Consider the following 20,383-nt stretch of genomic DNA (forward strand, 5'->3'; position numbering starts at 1 on the left):
GTCCTTTCACCTAATTAGGAGATAGGTGATGAGATTTAATTACTCATAATTACATTAGTTGCTAATTAGTCTAGATTACTTTTCCTTTATCTCTAAGCAGGAGTTTGTAAAGACACTGAAAAGACAGAAAACAAACACTTCTAGCTTTTACTGAGTCTTCCATAAATTATACATACAATCTCACTGCCCAACGGGGACAACGGGGGTTTCTCAAACCATTTAACATTACACTCCTATAAAACGCCTATAGACCCTCTACAAAAAAACAGATGGGTTGCTCCCTCTGTGGGAACCTTAAAGGTTCTATATAGAATCCTACAACAGAGTATGTTGTTTGAGATGGAATTATATCATCCATCTATCCATCCTTCTAGAACCTTCTGTAGTCCAACTAGGGACTGTTGAGGCCAAGGGTGACCACTGTATTTATTCCTATTTGTACGACCGTGGTAGAACCTCTGGTCAACACTCACATGCACATTTACATACTAAGGTTAATTTGGAAACACCAATTAGCCTAATCTGCATGTTTTTGGACTGTGGAAGGAAACCAGTGAACCCGGAGGAAACCCACCAAGCACGGGGAGAACATGCAAACTCCATGCACACAGACCCGACATGGGAATCGATCCCATGACCTGGAGGTATGACAGTGCTAACCATTAAGCCATCGTGCTGCTAATTATATCATCATTATCTGACAAAAATCAATAAAATAATTATACTATACAGGAAGAGATCTCAGGATTTCCATTTTTTTATGCTTTACTTCTTGTAATTGTTTTTGTCTTCGACTAATGTTGCATTTAGGTCTGTGTCCTTATTATTCTTAATGACGATCTGATTTTTTTACTGTGTGTGCAGCTATTTTCGAATCTGTATAGCACTTTGGTCAACTTTTTTTTTTAAATATGCTTTATAAATAAAGTAGTAGTAGTAATATGGTACAGTATTGTAGAGTCAGTGCTGAGATCGAGGTACAATCCGAGAGAAAAACATAAACTCACCCTGCCATCACTCGTGAGGAGGATGGAGTCGCTCTTAATGTCTCTGTGGATGACCCCCTGCGTGTGGAGATATGAGAGGGCTTTCAATACCGACAAACACACCGTGGCAATCTGCTCTTCATTCATCCTGCCAGAAAGATAAGCACCATGAGTTTCCATATAATACACCACTTTCACAGGAGGCAAAAACAACCTGATACGAATTGAAGCAATATAGCAAATATATAGCTATATATACAACCACACACACACACACTGATCAGCTATAACATTATGACCACCCACCTAATATACTGTAGGGCCTTGGCCTCCCATGCCAGTTCACTGGTTTTCCTTCTTTGAATCACTATTTGTATGTCCTGACCACTGCACCATGGGAACATCCTACAAGAACTGCAGTTTTGGAGATGCTCTGACCCACTTAGCCATTACAATTTGTCCCTTCTCACAGCAGCTCCATTTTCAATATCTCATTACATTGGCAGCTGGAAGTGGGTGGAATATCTTAGGCAGCAAGTGAATCTTTTTTTCCTGAAGTTAATAAGTTGAAAGCAGGAAAAAATGGACAAGCATAAGGATTTAAGTGACTTGAGCAAGGGACAAATTGTTATGGCTAGAGAACTGAGTAAGCCCAACTCCAAAACTGCAGGTCTTGTTGATGTTCCTAATCTGCAGTAATCAGGACCTACCAAAAGTAACCTAAGAAAGGAAAACCGGTGAACTGGCGACAGGGTTATGGGTAGCCAGGGCTCACTGATGCACATGGGGAGTGAAGGCTGGGCCGTGTAGTCCAATCCAATAGATGCACTAATGTAGATCAATATAGAGGAGAAGGTGTGATGAAAAGGTGGGAGAACACACAGTGCATCACTGTTATAGTGGCAAAAGTGGGTCCTACTTAATATTAGGCATGTGGTCATAATGTTGTGGCTAATCGGCATATATAAGAACAACACAAAGCATATAATACATAAAATATAATAACATACATCATTATATAATCATAAATACGTGTAAAAAGGAATACAAAATGACAATGACAACTGACGACGTATAAAAATTAAATACAAAAAAAATACAATACTATAATTAATATTAATAATAAAATTGCGATACTAACAGAATCGCAATAAAAATCGCAATAAAAATCAGCCCCTGTCATAATAATATGGTAACTCCTGGTCTTCCATTTCCCATCTCTCCTATTCCCAACCAGAATCCAGATTAATGGATACATTTACTGCTTAGCATTCAGATGAGTAACTAGCACTCAGCGTACTCACTGATGAAATCTCTGACAAATATTAAAGCTCACTACCAGATTTGGAAATCTTTAAAAACAAATAAAATAAACAGAATTATCCAAGAGAGCCTGGATATTATTTCCCAGACCAGGTATTACCAAGCCCCTAACCCATAAAGGGTTAACAAACAGAAGCTTGTACTAAGAATTGTTATGCTACAGAGGATGTCAACACACCCACACACACACACACACACACACACACACCTGCTGGAAACACTGTGTTTATCAAACCTTATCATTAACAGCACATGTACAGCAGCAAAATAATATCACCAGGACAATAGCAGTCCTGTTCAGGCAGCGGTTGCTCAGAAGCAGCACGTCTGATTGAGCAGCATATCGGCTGTAAGAGCCTGAACATGAGGGCCAGCTGTCGGGGCGGCTCCCTTATTCACTTCTCCTCCCTGCCCACAGCCTTCACTTTGCACTCGAGGGGAACCTTTTGTTGTACCATTTGTTTGTCGACGCCCCCACACTTTGAAGAAATCCGCCCCCCCCCCCAACCCTACCATAGATGAGGGGTCTGATGATCTATAGATGCAATATGTGTGTGTGTGTGTGTGTGTGTGTGTATAATTAAATTTCCTGCTACGAATGTGACCATATCTGTAGGCGAATGTATTGTCAAGGACAAAGCTTAATCATTAGTGTATAAAAACCGAAACCAGCTCCTACAGAAGATTAAAATGTACCAAATTCTCAGCTCTCTGGTTCAAACACACATACACACGCACATTTAAATGTTTCTCCCACCTGTGCAAAATCTACCTCCGTCACGAGTTTCATTTCAGCCGGGGTTTAATTGGTATCTGGGTGCTGTTTGAACATCCTACACAGTCACGCAGTTTGGCAATGCGCACTCTATCTTGGCAGCGCTAGCAAACCGAGCAGAAAAAAAAAACAGCTGGAAAGAGCAGCACACCTCCGAATAGGAAGAAAAACGCAGAGTGCTTCCCTGTGGTCACAGCCATCAGATGTAAAATGCACTTCCATTACCATTTAAATGCCATTTTTTTTTCCCATATAAACCCAGAATGTAATGGAATAGCACCGTGAACCCTGAATGGATCCACCATGAGCGTAAAAAGCTCACTCCAGAACCAATGCACATGGACCATGGAACCGTCAATGCAGAGAAACCTGATGTGCTTCATACTACTCACTGTAATAAAGATTGCAGGCTCATATCTCTTTCTCTTTAGGCACTTTGTTAACACAGCCTCTCTCACTCAGTGTGAAAAAAAGTACATATTAGCATTACACTCACAGAAACAACAGGCTTTTCTCCCCACAGCTTTCCATTACCAAGTCAAACAGCACATGATGCATTGAAACAAAGGGACTTTAAAGTGAAAGCAGCTGAGCTCACACCTCCTCTATGACTAATGAAGTGTCTGCTAGTGATCTCAGGACTTCACGCCGACGAGGGGCGCCCACCCTTCTGAAAGCATGCAATTTAGATCCCAATACCGTGCCACGCGAGGCTGATGTACGCTGCCAATGACTGTAATTATGAATACACTTCAAGTGGGCGTAAACACGCAGGCTGTTTAAAACACAAACTCAGCAAAAGCAGACTTCGGAAATATTCAGTTTCGTGTAAAAATGTGCAACTTAATTATACCAATATGTTTTATAGCAAAAAGTTTCATAATCTAAAGTGCTACACTTAGGTGTATTCCTAACAATGGGCAAGTTAGCACAGCCACGCCGCCTAGCAGCATGTTTGGATTGAACCCTAAAGACATGAAAATATTACTTTACCTGCTACACCTTTGTCCCATCCAGCATTACTTAAAGCTGTCCCATTTGAACTTAAATATTATAATGATCTCTTGTCACATGACTAAACGCAGGTTTTCAGACAAACTTCCAGTTTTCTTATAATAATAGAAGAATTTTATCATGCTTTACAAATTGTTTGAACCACAAGGGACGTTCAAGTCAAACTAAGATTTTTTTTTTATTGAGCAGGATAACAGGACACAGTTATGAGAGTAAAAACTCCTATTATTTCTCTCTATAATAACCTGCTACACTAGTGCACTTATCCCAGCGTTTCGCTAGTGCTCGGACACAATCAAGGCAAAACATTTTCTCAGTACGCTGGAGCCTGCTTCACGTCTGAAATGCTGGCCTCACGGAAATTCCATTAATGGCCCAAACATATGGCAATGATGGCAAATATATGGCAAATAATAGTTAAGACTATACAAGGAATTGGCAATAACTCCCAGAGTTATTGCCTACTTTAAAATGTTTGGACCATTCAAAAGTTTTACTGCGGCTAAGAGACCCATCACCATACTGTGCTTAAAGTCTTCTGTACATGTCAGTCATTTTTATGGCTTATTTTACATGTAATTTCATTAAAAGTCCCTTTTTGACTTGAACACCCCTCAAAAATGATGATTTTAATCACTGTTTAAATATTCAGCAAGTGAATAGTGATTCAAATACAACTTGAATACATGTTTAAACTGGAAAAGTTAAATCTGAAAGCAATCAACTGGGACAAAATCTAGTACAGTGGGTGTGATGGGACTTTCCTAACCAGTATGAAATGCATACTCAGTTAAAAACTGTTTGAAGGCATATAGTACAACCAGTTTTATAAAACTAATTTCTATAGTTAGACCATGCCCTCATTGTTGTCCATCATTACCTTGTGTGTGTGACAATATCGGTTAAAGCCCCGCCTTCCAGGAACTCCATCACCACCCAGAGCTCATCTCCAACCAGGTAGCTGTTATACATGTCCACCACGTTTTCATGGTGGTAGTCCCTCATAATCACTACCTGCAGCATACACACCGACATGTTCACACACCAAAAGGATGCACAATTAAAGCAGATATGGTTTTGTCTCTCGATCTAATCATGATTTACAAATATAATCTTTCACAATTTAATTGATTATTCTACAATGTAAAATGCAGAAAGTTTGAGAAAGGTAACATATTTCTGAATCTTCACTAGAATCTTAGAAGATATAAATATAGAACATTTGAGGAGCATACAATACTTTGCAAAAGTCTTGAGCCCCTCCTAATTTTTTCAGTAGATTTAATGTAAAATTAGGCTGCAAAAAAACTAAAAATACAGTACAATTAAAACATTTGTTCATGTAACAACCTTAGCAGCCTCCTCATTTCCCCTCTTGTCTCTTTCAACCACTAAAGCCTGTTCATACCAAAGCCTGGCCTGATCAACTGCACCGCTTTCTCACTGATTCATGCCTTAAGTTAGATGTTTTTTATGCCATGCTCCCTCACCTCATTAAAGAGCAGCTCGCGCCGCTGCTGTTTTCTAAGGTCCATCTTTTTGACGGCCACCTGCTTGCCGCTGTGCTTCTCCGTGGCGATGCACACTATGCCTGTGGAGCCCTCGCCAATCTTTAGGAAGTTGTCCAAGTACTCACGGGGGTCACCCGGGTTTACAACAAGCTGCAGTGCAGCTCGGAACTGCTCATGAGAGACACGTGAGGGTGGTGGAGGCTCGCAGGCTGAGCCCCAGTATCCAGGGGGAATGTAGGGTGAGGTGGGTCGGGAGTGAGCCCCCTGAGGGGTGTATGTAGGACTGGGCTGAGATGGAGGGTGGTGGTATGGCGACGGCTTGTAGTGGAAAGGTGGTGGGTACTGAAAGCTCGGTGGATAGCCCATCTTGGCATGGCTCTGAGGTAGTTTAAAGGGCCCACGTGGGTACGTCTCTGCTCCTGGCACATGCGGGCTCCCGTCCCGTGACATCCTGTCATACTCACCCTGTTTACACAGGCACATAATAAAATTTCAGTTTACAGATATCACAAGAATGATGCTTTGTAAATATTAAGGACAAAGCAAAAGCAAAAGGATTTATGGAAACAGTAAACAGGGCAGAACAACAGAATAAGTAAAAAAACTTCAAAGCATACAGAAGTATTTCAGTTCTGTCTGCTACCTACTGTAAATGCATCTGGAATTTTAATTATTAGACATTAATAATTTTTAGAATTTTTTTTATAATTAATATAATTAATTTATGATTAATAAATACTTTTTTTGTAATGTCTATATGTACTCAATAATTATTCCAATAAATGATATATGAAAACATCTTAATTTCTTCCCAAAGATGTCATGTGACTCTGACTGAATAAATACTACAGTACATTAGTTGTTACGCAGAAGCTAATTTTTCTAATATTTATCACACTACAGTACATACAGTATAAATGACACACACATACACACACACACACACACACACAAATAAATCCCACAAGATTTTTTCCTGGTGTCAGCATTGTCAGGATGGGCAAGAAATTAAATTACATTAAATGTGATAACCCCACTCCTGAAAAAGCCATTTACAAGGACATGGAAGGGAGACTCCTTTAAGACGCCTGACGAGAATCCCGCTACGGTGGGTAATTATGGCCATTTAGCCAATCACATTGTGCTGATACGCCCTCGGGATGGAGGAGCCCCGAGACCCCCTCATATGGTGCAGCAATCATTCGCCGGCTGGCTGTCAGCCAGGGCTCTCCTCACCCATGTTCGTTAAATGCACATTAATCTGAATTTGGCAGTATAATCAACAGCCCAACTGGACTGTGAAATTGAATTCTGTGGTGGAACATCGCACGGGCCGTTTTTATGCAAAGGCTGCAAAAAAAACGACTGTGCCACAACGTCAGTCTGTCACAACGAGCCCCCCAGTGTGTTTGTGTGTGTGTGTGTGTGTGTGTGTGTGTTTTAAACTGTGGTCCACCTCAGCAGGAAAACATCAACTGTCTAAGCTGTCTGAAAAGAACTGATTGTTTTTTTCTAGTTATCTGATAAACCTGGAGAAAGGAAATAAGAAAATGTAGTTTAAGGAATTGTAAAAAAAGCAAAAAATTTAAGGCTGATGGTGTGGTCAAGTATTTATTGGACTATAACTAACCATATAAAATGATTGTGTATATCTCTGGTATATCAAACAGTTATATTAACAAAATATAGGCTTAATTAAATCAACTTGAAACCAGCAAAACACATGAATTTAAACATGCAATTGTCAAAATTATCATTTCATCCTTTCCATGGCTTTCATCTGGGGAGGATTATAAAAGTACGATAAAAATCTAGACATTAGTAAAGAAATTATTAAATTTAATAGTTATGTAGTTTTGTATGAATACGCACTAGTCTCTCTCTCTTTCACACACACACACACACACACATGCACACAAATCATCAAATTACTATTATGGCATTTAAAAAACAATTTTGACCCCTTCGCACCCAAGCATGTGGGTCACAAAGTCTAATGAAAAAACAAAGCCTGTTCTTTAAATTGAGAATGAAATTACACAAATTGGATAAAGAACTCGTCTTTTATGATCATTAAAGCTGTCAGTCATTTCTAAAACTCCAGTGTTAAACTCAATTCTTCGTTTTCATCGTGTCTCCACTGAGAGGATTTGTGCATGTGTATCATACCTTCAGTTATCTTCTTTGTAAAATATCTCAAAAGCTGTGCATGAACTGTTCTCTTGGCCATTGAAAATGCCAACAGTGCGAAAAATGACGCAGCTAGAAAGCTTCCTGATCACACAGTAACTATGGATGGCCTTTCTGTCTCATCATACAGTATGCAGCAATAAAAGGCCTTTGTGTTATTATTGACTTGTGTTTTTCATTTGAATCTCATGTTGATAATCATTTATCAACATGGTCAGTTGATAATATTATTAGGATAGCATTCTTTTATCTCAGAAATATTGCCATGATAAGTGAGATATTGTCATTACATGATGCTAAATGACTAGTTCATGCTTTTGTCACCTCTAAGTTGGACTACTGTAACACCGTATAGTCTTACAGTACCAGTTAGCCTAGAATACAGAATCCTCCTTAAAGCCACAAGATATGAGCCCTACCTTATCCAAACTGCTTTGCCCCCCACTGAAATATTGCATTGATTTAAAAATAATAAGCAATAAAGGGTCTAGCACCATGGTACCTGAGTAAACTGTTGATCCACCACACCTACTTCAATCAAAGGCTGCAGGATGCTTGTCTGTACCTCTTATAATGACAACTTCAGCAGGGGGCAGAGCTTTTTCTTAAAGAGCTTTCTCTTTGTTTAAGTCTAGCTTAAAAACTTTAAATTTTAAACTAGGTTAAAACCTTTAATTAGCCAAGCCCTCTGTGAATAGAGTTGGTAAAAGTGCAGTGTTTGGATCTTCCCGCACTCGCACTGATTACTCTGGTTTGTTGACAGTGAAGTGAGCAGTTGCTTTACTGTGAAGTCTGCTTGGGACGTGTGTGTTGTCTGGGGACGGATCCACTTGAGTTCATTCATCATTAGTAACTACATTATCCTGCTTAGGGTTAGGATGGATTTATAGCACATCTCTGGAACACCATGTGTGAGGTGGGAATACACACTGGATGAGACGCTTTTGAGCTAGTAACTGGACGATCCTAAAAATTAACAAGATCCTTGAGTGCCCTCTATTCTAATTCTTAAATGCTTTTTCATTTCAAATAATTTTGATAAAAGTGAGTCCCAAATGAATAAATGTACCATTTTGGTCAGTTATGTAGATCTAAAAACACAATAAAAAGCTATTAAAATATTACTAATCTCTTAGTATGCACTGAAGCATTTTAAAACACTATTCTGTAGTCAAGGGAGCACAAAAGAGAAAGGCACTATAACAGACTGTTTTTTTTATTCTTCAGGAGATGCTTAAAGAAATCAGCAAGATGACAATCAAGACAACAACAACAACAATAATAATTATAATAATACACCAACACAGGCATCTTACTCTTTCTTAAGGGACACATTCAATTACAGCTATCTATAGTACAAAGCGCAGTTGTATGTGTATAAAGCATCCCAAGCATTCTGCTGTTTCTCAGATGAATTGCTGTTATCTCTGAGACTACTGGTGTTCCATTAATTGATTTCAGCACCGCTCTACTAAAAGTAATTGTGTGTCTATGGCAACTCAGCTCCCAAGTAGATTAAGCAGTGACATGAAATCCATCACCAAGTCAGTATAGTAAAGGACATTGGGACTGTGGATATGATTTGACTATCTGCAGTGCTTTGGGCAAAACCATCAGAGCGAAGGGGAAGCGTGAGACTGACTTATCATGCGGTCTCAAAAACGGGGCAGCAACTTTAGTTGTAATCTCTAATCTATGTAACTAGAGTTATGGAAAAAAAAAACAGATGCAATAGAAAAAGCCTGACAGACTGAACATTTCATCACAAAATACTGGAGGCCCTTTAAGGCGGTCCTTATCATCTCCTCAAAGGCTCAATTGAAGTAGAAGAAGAATAAAAAAATGTACATTATTAAAACTAAACAAATGTTTCAAAACGATATTATGAACAACCCCCTGAACATTTCTGATTCATTCTGATGATGTATAAAAAAAAATTATATTAATAAATAATAATTATTTGTGTCAATGTTTTCAATACTTACCGTCATCTAAACTCGATTGCATTTTAATGCAAAACCTGTATTTAACAATCTGAGGTCTATAAGGAAGGCATGTAGAGCGCATGCGTTACCTTGCCAATGATCTGGGAGACAGATGTGTTTTCAGAAAGACGAGGGTAAGTATAGGAGCTGTAGGACCCATGCGGTGCAGCCTTGAAGGCACTGATGCCATAGGGCAGACTGGGCTCCTGTAAGCCAGAGCCTGATCTGGAACGCTGCCGAATGGCTGGCTGGGGGCTTGTCTGACAGATATATGATGACTTTGGCCTCTTTTCGTAGTCATCCCTAAGCGCTGCGGTATAAATTCCTCCGCCCCAGTCACCATCTGGGTAGTTGATCTGCTCACTGTGTAGGGAGGCCCGTGATGGTGTCCCCAATGGCTGTTCCCGATAATCCTGACTGGATCCTCCCAGAGAGGCCCTGTAATAGTTCCTACTGGTACCTGCAGCCATTTCATCTGTGGACAGACGGACCTTGCTCTCTAAGTAGGCGTGGTAATCTGGTGGCATTTTGGCATATTCAGAGGACTTTTGAGGCATGGCATCTGGGTAGAAAGGGCTGCGAATGGTGTGGCCGTTCTGTTTGAGAGAGAAGCGGTAGTGGCGCCCCACCGCCCACTCTCCATCGTAACTACCTTTGTCCCTCTCCAGTGGAAAGTCCCTGCTGCTGTCCAGATCGCAGGAATATCGGGCAAAGTAGTGGCTGAACCCGTTCTCCTCTGGACCGCTGCTGCTGGCGTTAGCAGAGGCTATGGACAGCTGCTTAACTGAACTGGACTGGTGGGCTCCTGGTGGGCTCTCTTTGCGCAGGGAATTGGAGCGTGTCACAGAAATGTTGTCAAACTCTTCGAGGAGTCCATTGATGGAAGCATCTTTGGGTGGTTTGCTGCCCCTCACAATGGTCTAAAGAGAAAAAAAAAGTTGGAAAGAGCAAGCGAGGCAATAGATTAATCCCTGGGCTTTGATGATGCAGTGACCACTACATTGACAGAAGGACAGATGCTTTTGTCTTCATATGGTGAAAAGAATTTCATCATACAGCACTACAGGGTGCTTGTTGCGATTTGACCCAGAAAATGATTACCATAAATATCAGTGGGAGTCTGACAAGAACATGCTATAGTAATCTCAGAATTTGGCACACGCAGCATTGAGCAAAACAGCCTTCATCTAAACAAATGGAGTCTCAGCTCATCCCATTCCACCCATACCTAACAGCATTTCACAGCTATGCTGTGACTCATACTAAGCTCCTTTTTTCCCACTCTCTTTTTAAAATGTGTACGAAATGGCAACCACAGATTGACTACATAAGATATAATATAACGTTTGCATGAGTCAACATTGAGGCTGTGGAAACCAGTCAGTTTTATCCTGTGCCTTTACCTGTTTAAATGACACTAACATGGACACTATTGCAAATATTACAATCCTTCTACCTAAAAACCTTTCAGCAGGTCCAAATGGACATTCCTCACTCTTAGAGCTCTGTAACATTTGTATTAGCTATCAGTACTATTAAAATCGCTTTGCAATTACCTGAGGTAGTGGTTTCATTTTAGCATAACATCCTGCAAAAGCACCTCTGTAGTGCAAGCCTAGGCATCAGAACCCTGGTGGCGGATGTTGGTCAAGCGGAACTGATGGAGTACCAACCCATTGAACACACATAATCTAAGTATAGGGGAAACGTCATTGAGCCCAGCAAGTTCCCTCGGGAATCTTATCCAACAACATCACCACACAGTCATATAGTGTATGGGGGGGTTTTTCCTTTTAACATTTTGAACGGAAATAAAAGTGCAGATAACGCAACATACAGTACGTGCTGTTGTGTAAATATATAAGTACAACGTTCTATACAGTAATAACAATCTGTGCTTTAGGAACATCCAGAAGCATATCAGCGGATGGACAAATAATTGCAACAGAGGATCTATTAAATATGTATTGACTGCTGTAACTCAGCCTACATGCCTGATATGCTCCAAGTGTTGATTTCATGGCAGGAGTTTATAAATCTCCAGGACAGGACAGTCACATCACAGTGGTGTCATTAAACCATGTCCTATCCATCTCTATAATGCAGTTGTCACTAAAAGATGGGGTCACACACACCAACCCAAGCCTAAGGCTTCAGATCAACACAAAACTCACATTATACTAGGAACAGTGTCAGTGGACTACAGCAGTAGACCACAACAACATTTCTGTCTCAGAAAAGAACCTCATCAGCATAGCCCATCCATCACCGCTGCTCTGGCTACTTTATATTAATTAGATTTCTATTAACGCCAATAATAGGATGATTTTTCTTAATAACAGATCACACTTGTGAATTTGCTGTGAAGCAAAGGTTAAATCGCTGACTTATATTGCGTTAAACCATGTTCTGTTAGAAATGAGATATTTTTACATAAAAATTAATAAATGTTAATCAGCAGTTTTGGGCAGAAATATCCTATAAGGTTGTTTTTTTTTCCCTTGAGCCTGCCTAGCAGGTTCCATAAAAGCCATTAAGAATTATGTCAAACAAATATGAACATGAATTAGACATTTTCTGCTTAATTCATCTCTTGCCAAGACCGAGATGATGGAGTGTTTATTACTGAAGAGAAAATAAACTAGGACCTGGAGTGAAAATCAATAAGCATGGAGAGGCACAAAAGGGGAGGAAAAAGAAGGAGAGAGTATGTGTGTGTGAGTGTGTGTGATGGAGAGAGAAAGGCAAAGGGAGGAGGTGAAGTGAGGTTAATTGTGTGCCAAATCAATGTCAAGCTCCAGAATCAAACTAGGTTTTGGAAAACTGCCCATTCGTTTGAATTAGGTGTCTGATAATACTGGAGTACCAAGTACAACTTCCACATTCTCTCTCTCCCTCTCTCTCTCTCTCCCTCTCTCTGGTTGTTTTGTGAGAGTGTTAAATTCAGCACTGTACTCGTTTCCTCCGCTTGCTGCTGTGACAGGAGCCATATTTCACCTGGGCTCTGTCTCTGGCCTGCCCTGCTGTGATAAGGTGTAATAGATCCACTCCCGGCCCCGACACCACTGTCGTCTCAAGGTAAGTGAGGGAACGAAATGAGGGAACATGAGAGCAGTGAACAGGTGGAGGAGGAGTGTGGGGAAGAATAGGCTCACCAGAAGATAAGCAAGGGATTAACCTTGAATGTAATGAAGAGAGAGAGAGAGTGTGTGTGTGTGTGTGTGTGTGTGTGTAATTAATGACACTGCCTCTTGCAGAGCTCAACAAAACACTCAGATGAAACCCATAGATGAGGACGGCGTGCAAGTCAAAAAGAATTCTATGTTAAATAAGTCAAATTCTTTAACTAAGGGCTTTCATACCACAATATTTACCTCATGGCGCTGTTTTAGAATAAACAGTCAACTACTGATGAGGAGTCCAGTGAGAATAAATTAACTCCAGAAAAATTGTGACAGGTTAAAGGGATTGTTCAGAAATTAAGATGCAAGTACATTGGTGTCACGGTGGGTTACTGGTCACCCCCAGGGTATGGGTTTGATTACCGCCTCAGGTCTAAGTGCATGGAGTTTCCGTGCTCTCCCCGTGCTTGATGGGTTTCCTTTGGGTACTTAGTTTCCTCCTGCAGTTCAAAGACATGACCCAAACAGCCTGTACTGTTTGAACGTGTGTGAATGTTGACTGGCTCTACCACAGTCGAAAAAATGGTAATAAATACAATTATCACCACTGGCCCCCACGGTCCCTAGTTGGACTACAGAGGTTCCTAGATGGATGGATGGATAAGTACATTACCATAGGTTTTAGCTGCTATCCATTTTCTTGTTGTTTACACCAGCTGTGATGTCTGTCACATGGAACACGAGTACAGTGTAAATGTATTCCAAAGTTTAACTAGACTCACGCTGAAGCACTTGCAGTGTCACTGAGATCAATTTGAGTGGATATCTTTTAAAATTATGACGTATTTAGTATCAATTCAACTCGATTTCTTTCCCTAGAATTAACTGTATATCTAGTTCTGGTCAGCCATCTGGCTAGGTCCTGTAGTAATACGGCTAGTTCCAACTTTATTCCAAACGATTTGAACTCTGATTTAAGACACAATTGAAAAACTGACCTATTCTGAAAAACAAAACAAAAAAAACAGCATATCCAGAAGCAATGTTCACAAAAATGTCATCATGTAATAGCAGTAAAAATGGGGACATTATCTCAAGCCCCATAAAGTCCGACTGCACATGACTCCATCAACTCCAAAGCCAAGAATATGGAAACTACAAATACAGGAAACCTGAAGTTATAGTCTGTTATAATCTATTCTATTTAACATCCCTGAAACCGGATTTGCCAGGTCTATGCCACAAAAGCCAGTCCGGTAAACAATCAAAACCAGCCCTAAACAAACCTGACTAGTACACATACTCAATACCTACATGTTAGGAAGCAGAATTAAAACATCATTCCCATCAAAATAATTTTTTTCTCCAGCATACATGTACACAGAAACATACAAGACTAATATGAACGATGGGAAGAAGCGGTTACAATTCTGTTACAATTCTAAACAAACCTATTGAATAATTTATTATCTTATCACACAGAATACAGTGCTGCATGCCAAAAAATAAAGCGCGTAGAGCACGCCACCTGTAGGATTATAGAGGAATGGCAACATTTTGCCATCTTAAATGCAAACCTACCTGAATAAAAAATAATAATAATAAAAAAATAGATTTTGGAGTTTGGAGATATGTGAATTGCCAGACAAAAGAATCGCAATACATAACAGAATTGATTTTCTTTTCCATTTTCTAATGCACACTAGTGTATGCTAAAAGCAGTTCAGAGATTAATTGTGATTACTGTATATCATTTTCATGTAGAATATTTGTTATAATAATTTTAATACCTATTTATACAGTATACTGATATAAAATTAATCTCTAAGCCAACCTGAAAGCTATAAAGAAAGAAAAAGCTGATTCCCACAAGTGATGTTTCTGACCTGGGACCTGGTAATAAAGGTTTCCCAGAATGAGTTTTTGAGCTATGTTCTCTCTGACTGTGTCTACCCTGGTTCATTACCTTTGAAGCCAAAACTGTCTAAAAGTGCCAGCTTCCAAACAGAACTCTGGCTCCCCCTTATGGTGAAGAACTCTCATTGCATTAAGAGATCTCTTTCTCACAGCATTACTAGCTCAGCAAAACCCATTGTTCAAAGACATGACAACACAACACAAGTGATTTGTGTGAATCAGAGTTTGACATTTGCACAGGGAGATTATTAGATTCAAATTTAATGATGTGTTGAAATAAGGAACCTTTAAAGGTCAGTCTTTAAAACCCTCTGAAGTGTGACATCTAAGATGGCTCGCCGGAGCAATACATCAAATTCTCATCTAGTGAATACCGTACTGCCGTACTCCAGGAGGAGTGTAACTCATGCAGCACTGTGTAGTTTATGACAGAAAAACTGCAACAGCAAATTAGGGCCAGCAGCACAGGTATGGCCCCGACCCATACAGCAGTGGGAGTACAGAATGGCTCTTACATATCAGTAGTTGTAGGATCCAGTGGTCTTGAGGCCTAAATGAATTAAAAACACAGCAGTCAAAGTTAACAGTAAGAAAAATAAGAAATAGGAATAGAACCAGGGTTTTTAGGGGGGCAGTCTCAAATCTAGACAGTTAAAGGTTAAAATGAAACCCACCAAATTGTTTTTAGCGAACCTGGGCCAAGAGTGTCCTCGTATTCCTCTTGCTGGCCGGCCGGCCGGAGTGGACCCCATGTGACTTTTCTGCTGTTGTTAAGTGGTGATGTATATTACAGTAGCCGTCCTGTCAGCTCAAACCAGCCTAATTCTGATCATCAATGGCAACAGAACTCCTGCTCGCTGGATGATTTCCTATTTTTATACCTCATAAAACACAAAAACTACACTGTTGTGTGTAAAATTCCCTAGAGCTCAGCAGACTCTAAAATATTTAAACCAGCCCTTCACAAGAAAAAAGTCACTGGGATTACAATCATCATTGCCTCATTCTTATTCATTCATTCATTCATTCATCTTCTACAGCCGTCATTCTACAGTTTTGAGAATGACAAATATTAATTTTCACAAAGTCTGCTGCTTCAGTGTTTTTAAAATCTTCTTGTCAGATGTTACTATGGTATACTGAAGTATAATTACAAGCATAACACAATGACAACGACAACTACATCAAGATTCTGCTGGAAAAGCATTGTACATCACCCAACTCTTAGATGGTTGGGAGAAGTTGCTCTTGGGGGATGTTTTGGTACCATTCTTTATTCGTGGCTGTGTTCTTAGACAAAATTGTGAGTGAGCCCACTCCCATGGCTAAGACGTAACCCCACACATGAATGGTCTCAGGGTGCTTTACTGTTGGCATGACACAGGACTGATGTCATCAACATAATGTCATTGTCAATAAAAGCCTATGACACTTATCAAATGCTTGTATTTATACATTAGAATGCCATAGTAACATCTTACAAAAAGATTTAAAAACACTAAAGCAGCAGACTTTAGTCTTCAGACTTCAAAATTAATATTTGTGTCAATTTCAAAACTTTTGGCCATTGTATACCTGCTTATTCTGTACAGTGTCATGGGAGGCCTGGAGCAAGACTTTGGGCACAAGGCAGGGAGCACCTGGACAGGGTGCCAATCCATCACAGGGTACACACACAACGGGCAATTTGGGATATCTCAGCTTTCGACCTGATAAATGATTGGCTGATCGGTCTGATGCTTACTTCTCCTTTTAAACTTATCTGTATTTGTAGAAGGTGCTGTAGCTCGTCCTCTTAAATTTTTTTTCACAGAACAGGTTGCAGCCTACTTTGTTCTGATCATTAATCATGAAATAAATACCTGATGGCTGACGAATTTTGGTGTAGATAAATCCCTAATGCGCACAACAACATCAGTGTTAATGTTGTAATGTTCATGGATTCCTCTGATAGAGGGAGTGTGTGGATGAACAGGTGGGAGTGTAATTAAGTGCTGGAGGAAATGAAACAGCCAACTTGCCACTCACACTTCATGTTCATTCAAAGAATTTAGTCAAGCAGACAAATTTGTTTGTAGAACTGCTATTATAAAAAACAACAATAATTTATAAATCAACTTTAGATGATAGACAAGTACTGTATATTCCCATTGTAAGTATTGTGAAGTCATAATTTTAATTATTATTCTATCATTTTTATCATCATCGCAACATATTATCTGCCAAGTTTGTCAGTTTTATTGGGTTATGTTTATGTAAGTTTTTAGTGTAGCAGATCTGCATATAAATAACGATAATAATAAGAAAATGCCTGACAAACTATTTGGGCTCTGTGCTTTCTGATCCTTTCAGTCAGACATAATTTAATGAATTAACTCACCAACATACCATGAGTTAACTAAGCACTAAGTCACCCTCATGCAGACATTAATTAAACAGCCTTTTCTCTAAACAGGTCCAGTTTAAACAGTTAGCCATACATTATTAAATTACCAAATAAGGGATTACAGGATGTGAGGCACCCATCCAATTTCTGCAACACTTATACTGGCCAGCAGATGGCACCTATCTACTAACCAATTTATTATTATACACAAACTGCATCATCAGTAAATAATATTTATGTATTCATTTATCTTATCTTGTGCACAGGGTCAGGTGGGCCTGAAGCTTATCCCAGGAGACTTAACGGCACGAGGCTGGGTACACCGTGGACAGGGTGCTAATCGATCACAGGGAACCCACACACACACACACACACACACACACATCAATTACACTCTGCATGTCTTTGTGCTTTGGGAGGAAACTGGAGAAACCCGGAGCACGTGGAGAAGAACATGCAAAGTCCACACACAGACCCGAGGCAGGAATCAAACCCTGACCCTAGAGGCATGAATAAAGTAAATAAAATATGGAGAACAATAGAGCTGCATAATTTGTTAAAAAAAATACATCAAATTATTATAGATTTTAATTTTAAACAACAATATTTACCTATTAAACATACCATTTTTTTTAAACTAATAGAATAAAACAAACAATAGCAGTAGAAGAAGTTGCATGAAGACAACTACTTTATATCCCGTCTCGTGTGTTTATTTGTTTCTGAAATCCCTCTTTCAAATCCCTCTTTTTTTTCTATGCCATTATCTGTGCAGCACTAAAGAAGTATAACATATGAAGATACATATTTTTATTCATCACATATATGACTGATAGAACAATTTCTGAGAAAGAGTAATGATAGAGGTTGATGAGGAGAAACATTTATTTATTTATAACATTTATTAATATAATCTTAAATAATCTTAAGTGTGCTATACCTTCAAAAGCAATCTAGAGCTTTATTTCACATCCTCCCCAATGTGATTTAGGCTGATAACACACATAGATAAACTGATACTCCTGTTCAGCACTTGGGGCTGCTCAAGTCCTATTAATGACATGCTGAGTACTTTGACGTGAGCTTGTTTTTTTTCCTGAGTCACGATGCTCGTGCTGCTCCACACACTCGCAGTGACAGGCAAACTGCAGCGACAGCATGCACACACACGACAAGCTGCACAGCTTTCAAAGACAGCGGCACATCAATCAAATGCAGCACAAGGGTGAAAGATTCCATAAAGGTCGCGTGATGGAAGTGGTGATATGATGAATGTATGTAATTATACTTGTTATTCCACTTGAATGGAAACATTAGGAGTTTTTTGGTTATCTTCGAAAGATGAACCGAGACACTGTGCTGTGATTTTGGGGAACAGAAAGAATGAGTAAAGCTGACTGTTTATATTTACTCTTCATCATATAAGAAATACTAATCACCACCAATCTACTCTAATTTGATCTCATAACACAACCTGGTTTAATTTCTTATTGTGCTATGTAAATATATATCAGTAAATCAATACTGCATCTTTCTATAGTTAATCTGTTAATTATTGTCTATTTAGATTATATATATATATATATATATATATATATATATATATATATATATATACACATATTATATATATATATATATATATATATATATATATATATATATATATATATATATATAATCTAAATAGACAATAATTTTATTCTGTAAAATCAAGCAAGCATAAGAGGAGATCATTCAACTGTTCGTCTGCGTGTAGTTTTTTCTACAATGTTTGCCTGACTAAGAGTTTCAGGCAGCACCAAAGTAAATATAAATAAAACTGGGAATGAAATGGAAGCAATAAGGAAAGGAGCAACAATGGTGTAGTGTGATCGAGATTACTGTTATCCTACACACACTGCAGGCAATTTGGGAACACCAATTAACCCAACCCTGCATGTTTTTGGACTGTGGGAGGAAACCTACCAAGCACAGGGAGAAGATGCAAACTCCATACACACAGAATTGAACCCTCAACCCAGCATTCCCATATTCTGGTAGTGGTAAAATCTACCCTTTATAAAAATAATAATAACTTTTGATCTAGCTCAAAACCAAAATACACAGTTTAAAGTATGAAGCTTCCTTATTAACACACACCAGAATGGCTTTTATATAATTGCACACAGTGAATATACATATATATATATATATACTCAGTGGTAGGTGTTTCGCCTACCATGCAGAAGGCCCGGGTTCAATTCCCAGCCAGTGCCCAAACCCCAGCCACTGGATGCAGTGCCGGGCCCTAAAATGGGAGGGTTGCGTCAGGAAGGGCATCTGGCGTAAAACCTGTGCCAAGTTGTAGTGGGGACGTGATATACCGCTATGGCGACCCCTTGCCGGGAGCAGCCGAAAGATCACCAACAACGACATAATATATATACATATATTTTTATATACAAAAAATAGAATCATTGATCTATGCTGAGTTGCCAGCCCGTATCTGTACCTCTTGAGTTTTAAGGGTTAAACTGGATCTATGTTTAAATGAAAGTAAGTTACCTACTCTTTGTTGGATTTATCGGATACTGATATCTGTATTGATATTGCAGAAGCATGGTTTGAATGAGCTTGGAGTGAGATAAAGTCCTTGCCTAACATTAGTTAAGTTTGACCAGCTAGCAAGCAACAGTAAGTTACATCACATTAATATGCTTAACACTGACCAGAAAAAACTAACAAATGAAATGTTAAATCAATCTCTTCTGTCGTGCTGCAATTCATTGTAGAAAGAGCAGGAGGTTACAGGAGTGCAAGTGATAGTACAGAAGGGCTTGTGTTCAATAACGAGAACATGCATGAAACGTTCACAAACGCACGGCAATGAAACGGTCTGATAAACAGGCAGACACAGGAGAACAGGGACTCTATCACAGGATTAAAGATCACAGTATTGATTTTAGATTTTATTTAAATGAGAGATTGATAAAAAATAGTTGCTAAATAAAACATCAGGCACATTTTATTCCCCATATGGAGCCCTGTATGACTATAGGAACAGCAACATAGAGAAAAAAAATCTGATGAATATAAATGATTAGAAATGAGAATTCTACTGTGTTGTGATCTAAACAGTAGGAACACGACCAGCATGACACTGACAGGGTATAATTCATTGATTAAGTGACA

General features: G+C 39.2%; 1 protein-coding gene across 5 annotated transcripts in view; it reads right to left on the reverse strand.

The window, feature by feature from the left end:
* Positions 1-20,383, reverse strand: part of pak5 (p21 protein (Cdc42/Rac)-activated kinase 5) — a 63,510-nt gene that overhangs the window by 3,874 nt on the left and 39,253 nt on the right. For all 5 annotated transcript variants that reach the window (XM_053489365.1, XM_053489363.1, XM_053489362.1 and 2 more), the window contains 4 exons: positions 9,874-10,704; positions 5,589-6,074; positions 4,979-5,112; positions 1,008-1,134 (listed from right to left, as the gene is read on the reverse strand). In XM_053489365.1, coding sequence (XP_053345340.1) covers positions 1,008-1,134; positions 4,979-5,112; positions 5,589-6,074; positions 9,874-10,704 — 1,578 coding nt within the window. The remainder of the gene's footprint in view (positions 1-1,007; positions 1,135-4,978; positions 5,113-5,588; positions 6,075-9,873; positions 10,705-20,383) is intronic.

Source organism: Clarias gariepinus, chromosome 27 (genome assembly GCF_024256425.1).
Source record: "Clarias gariepinus isolate MV-2021 ecotype Netherlands chromosome 27, CGAR_prim_01v2, whole genome shotgun sequence".
Taxonomy (NCBI): domain Eukaryota; kingdom Metazoa; phylum Chordata; class Actinopteri; order Siluriformes; family Clariidae; genus Clarias; species Clarias gariepinus.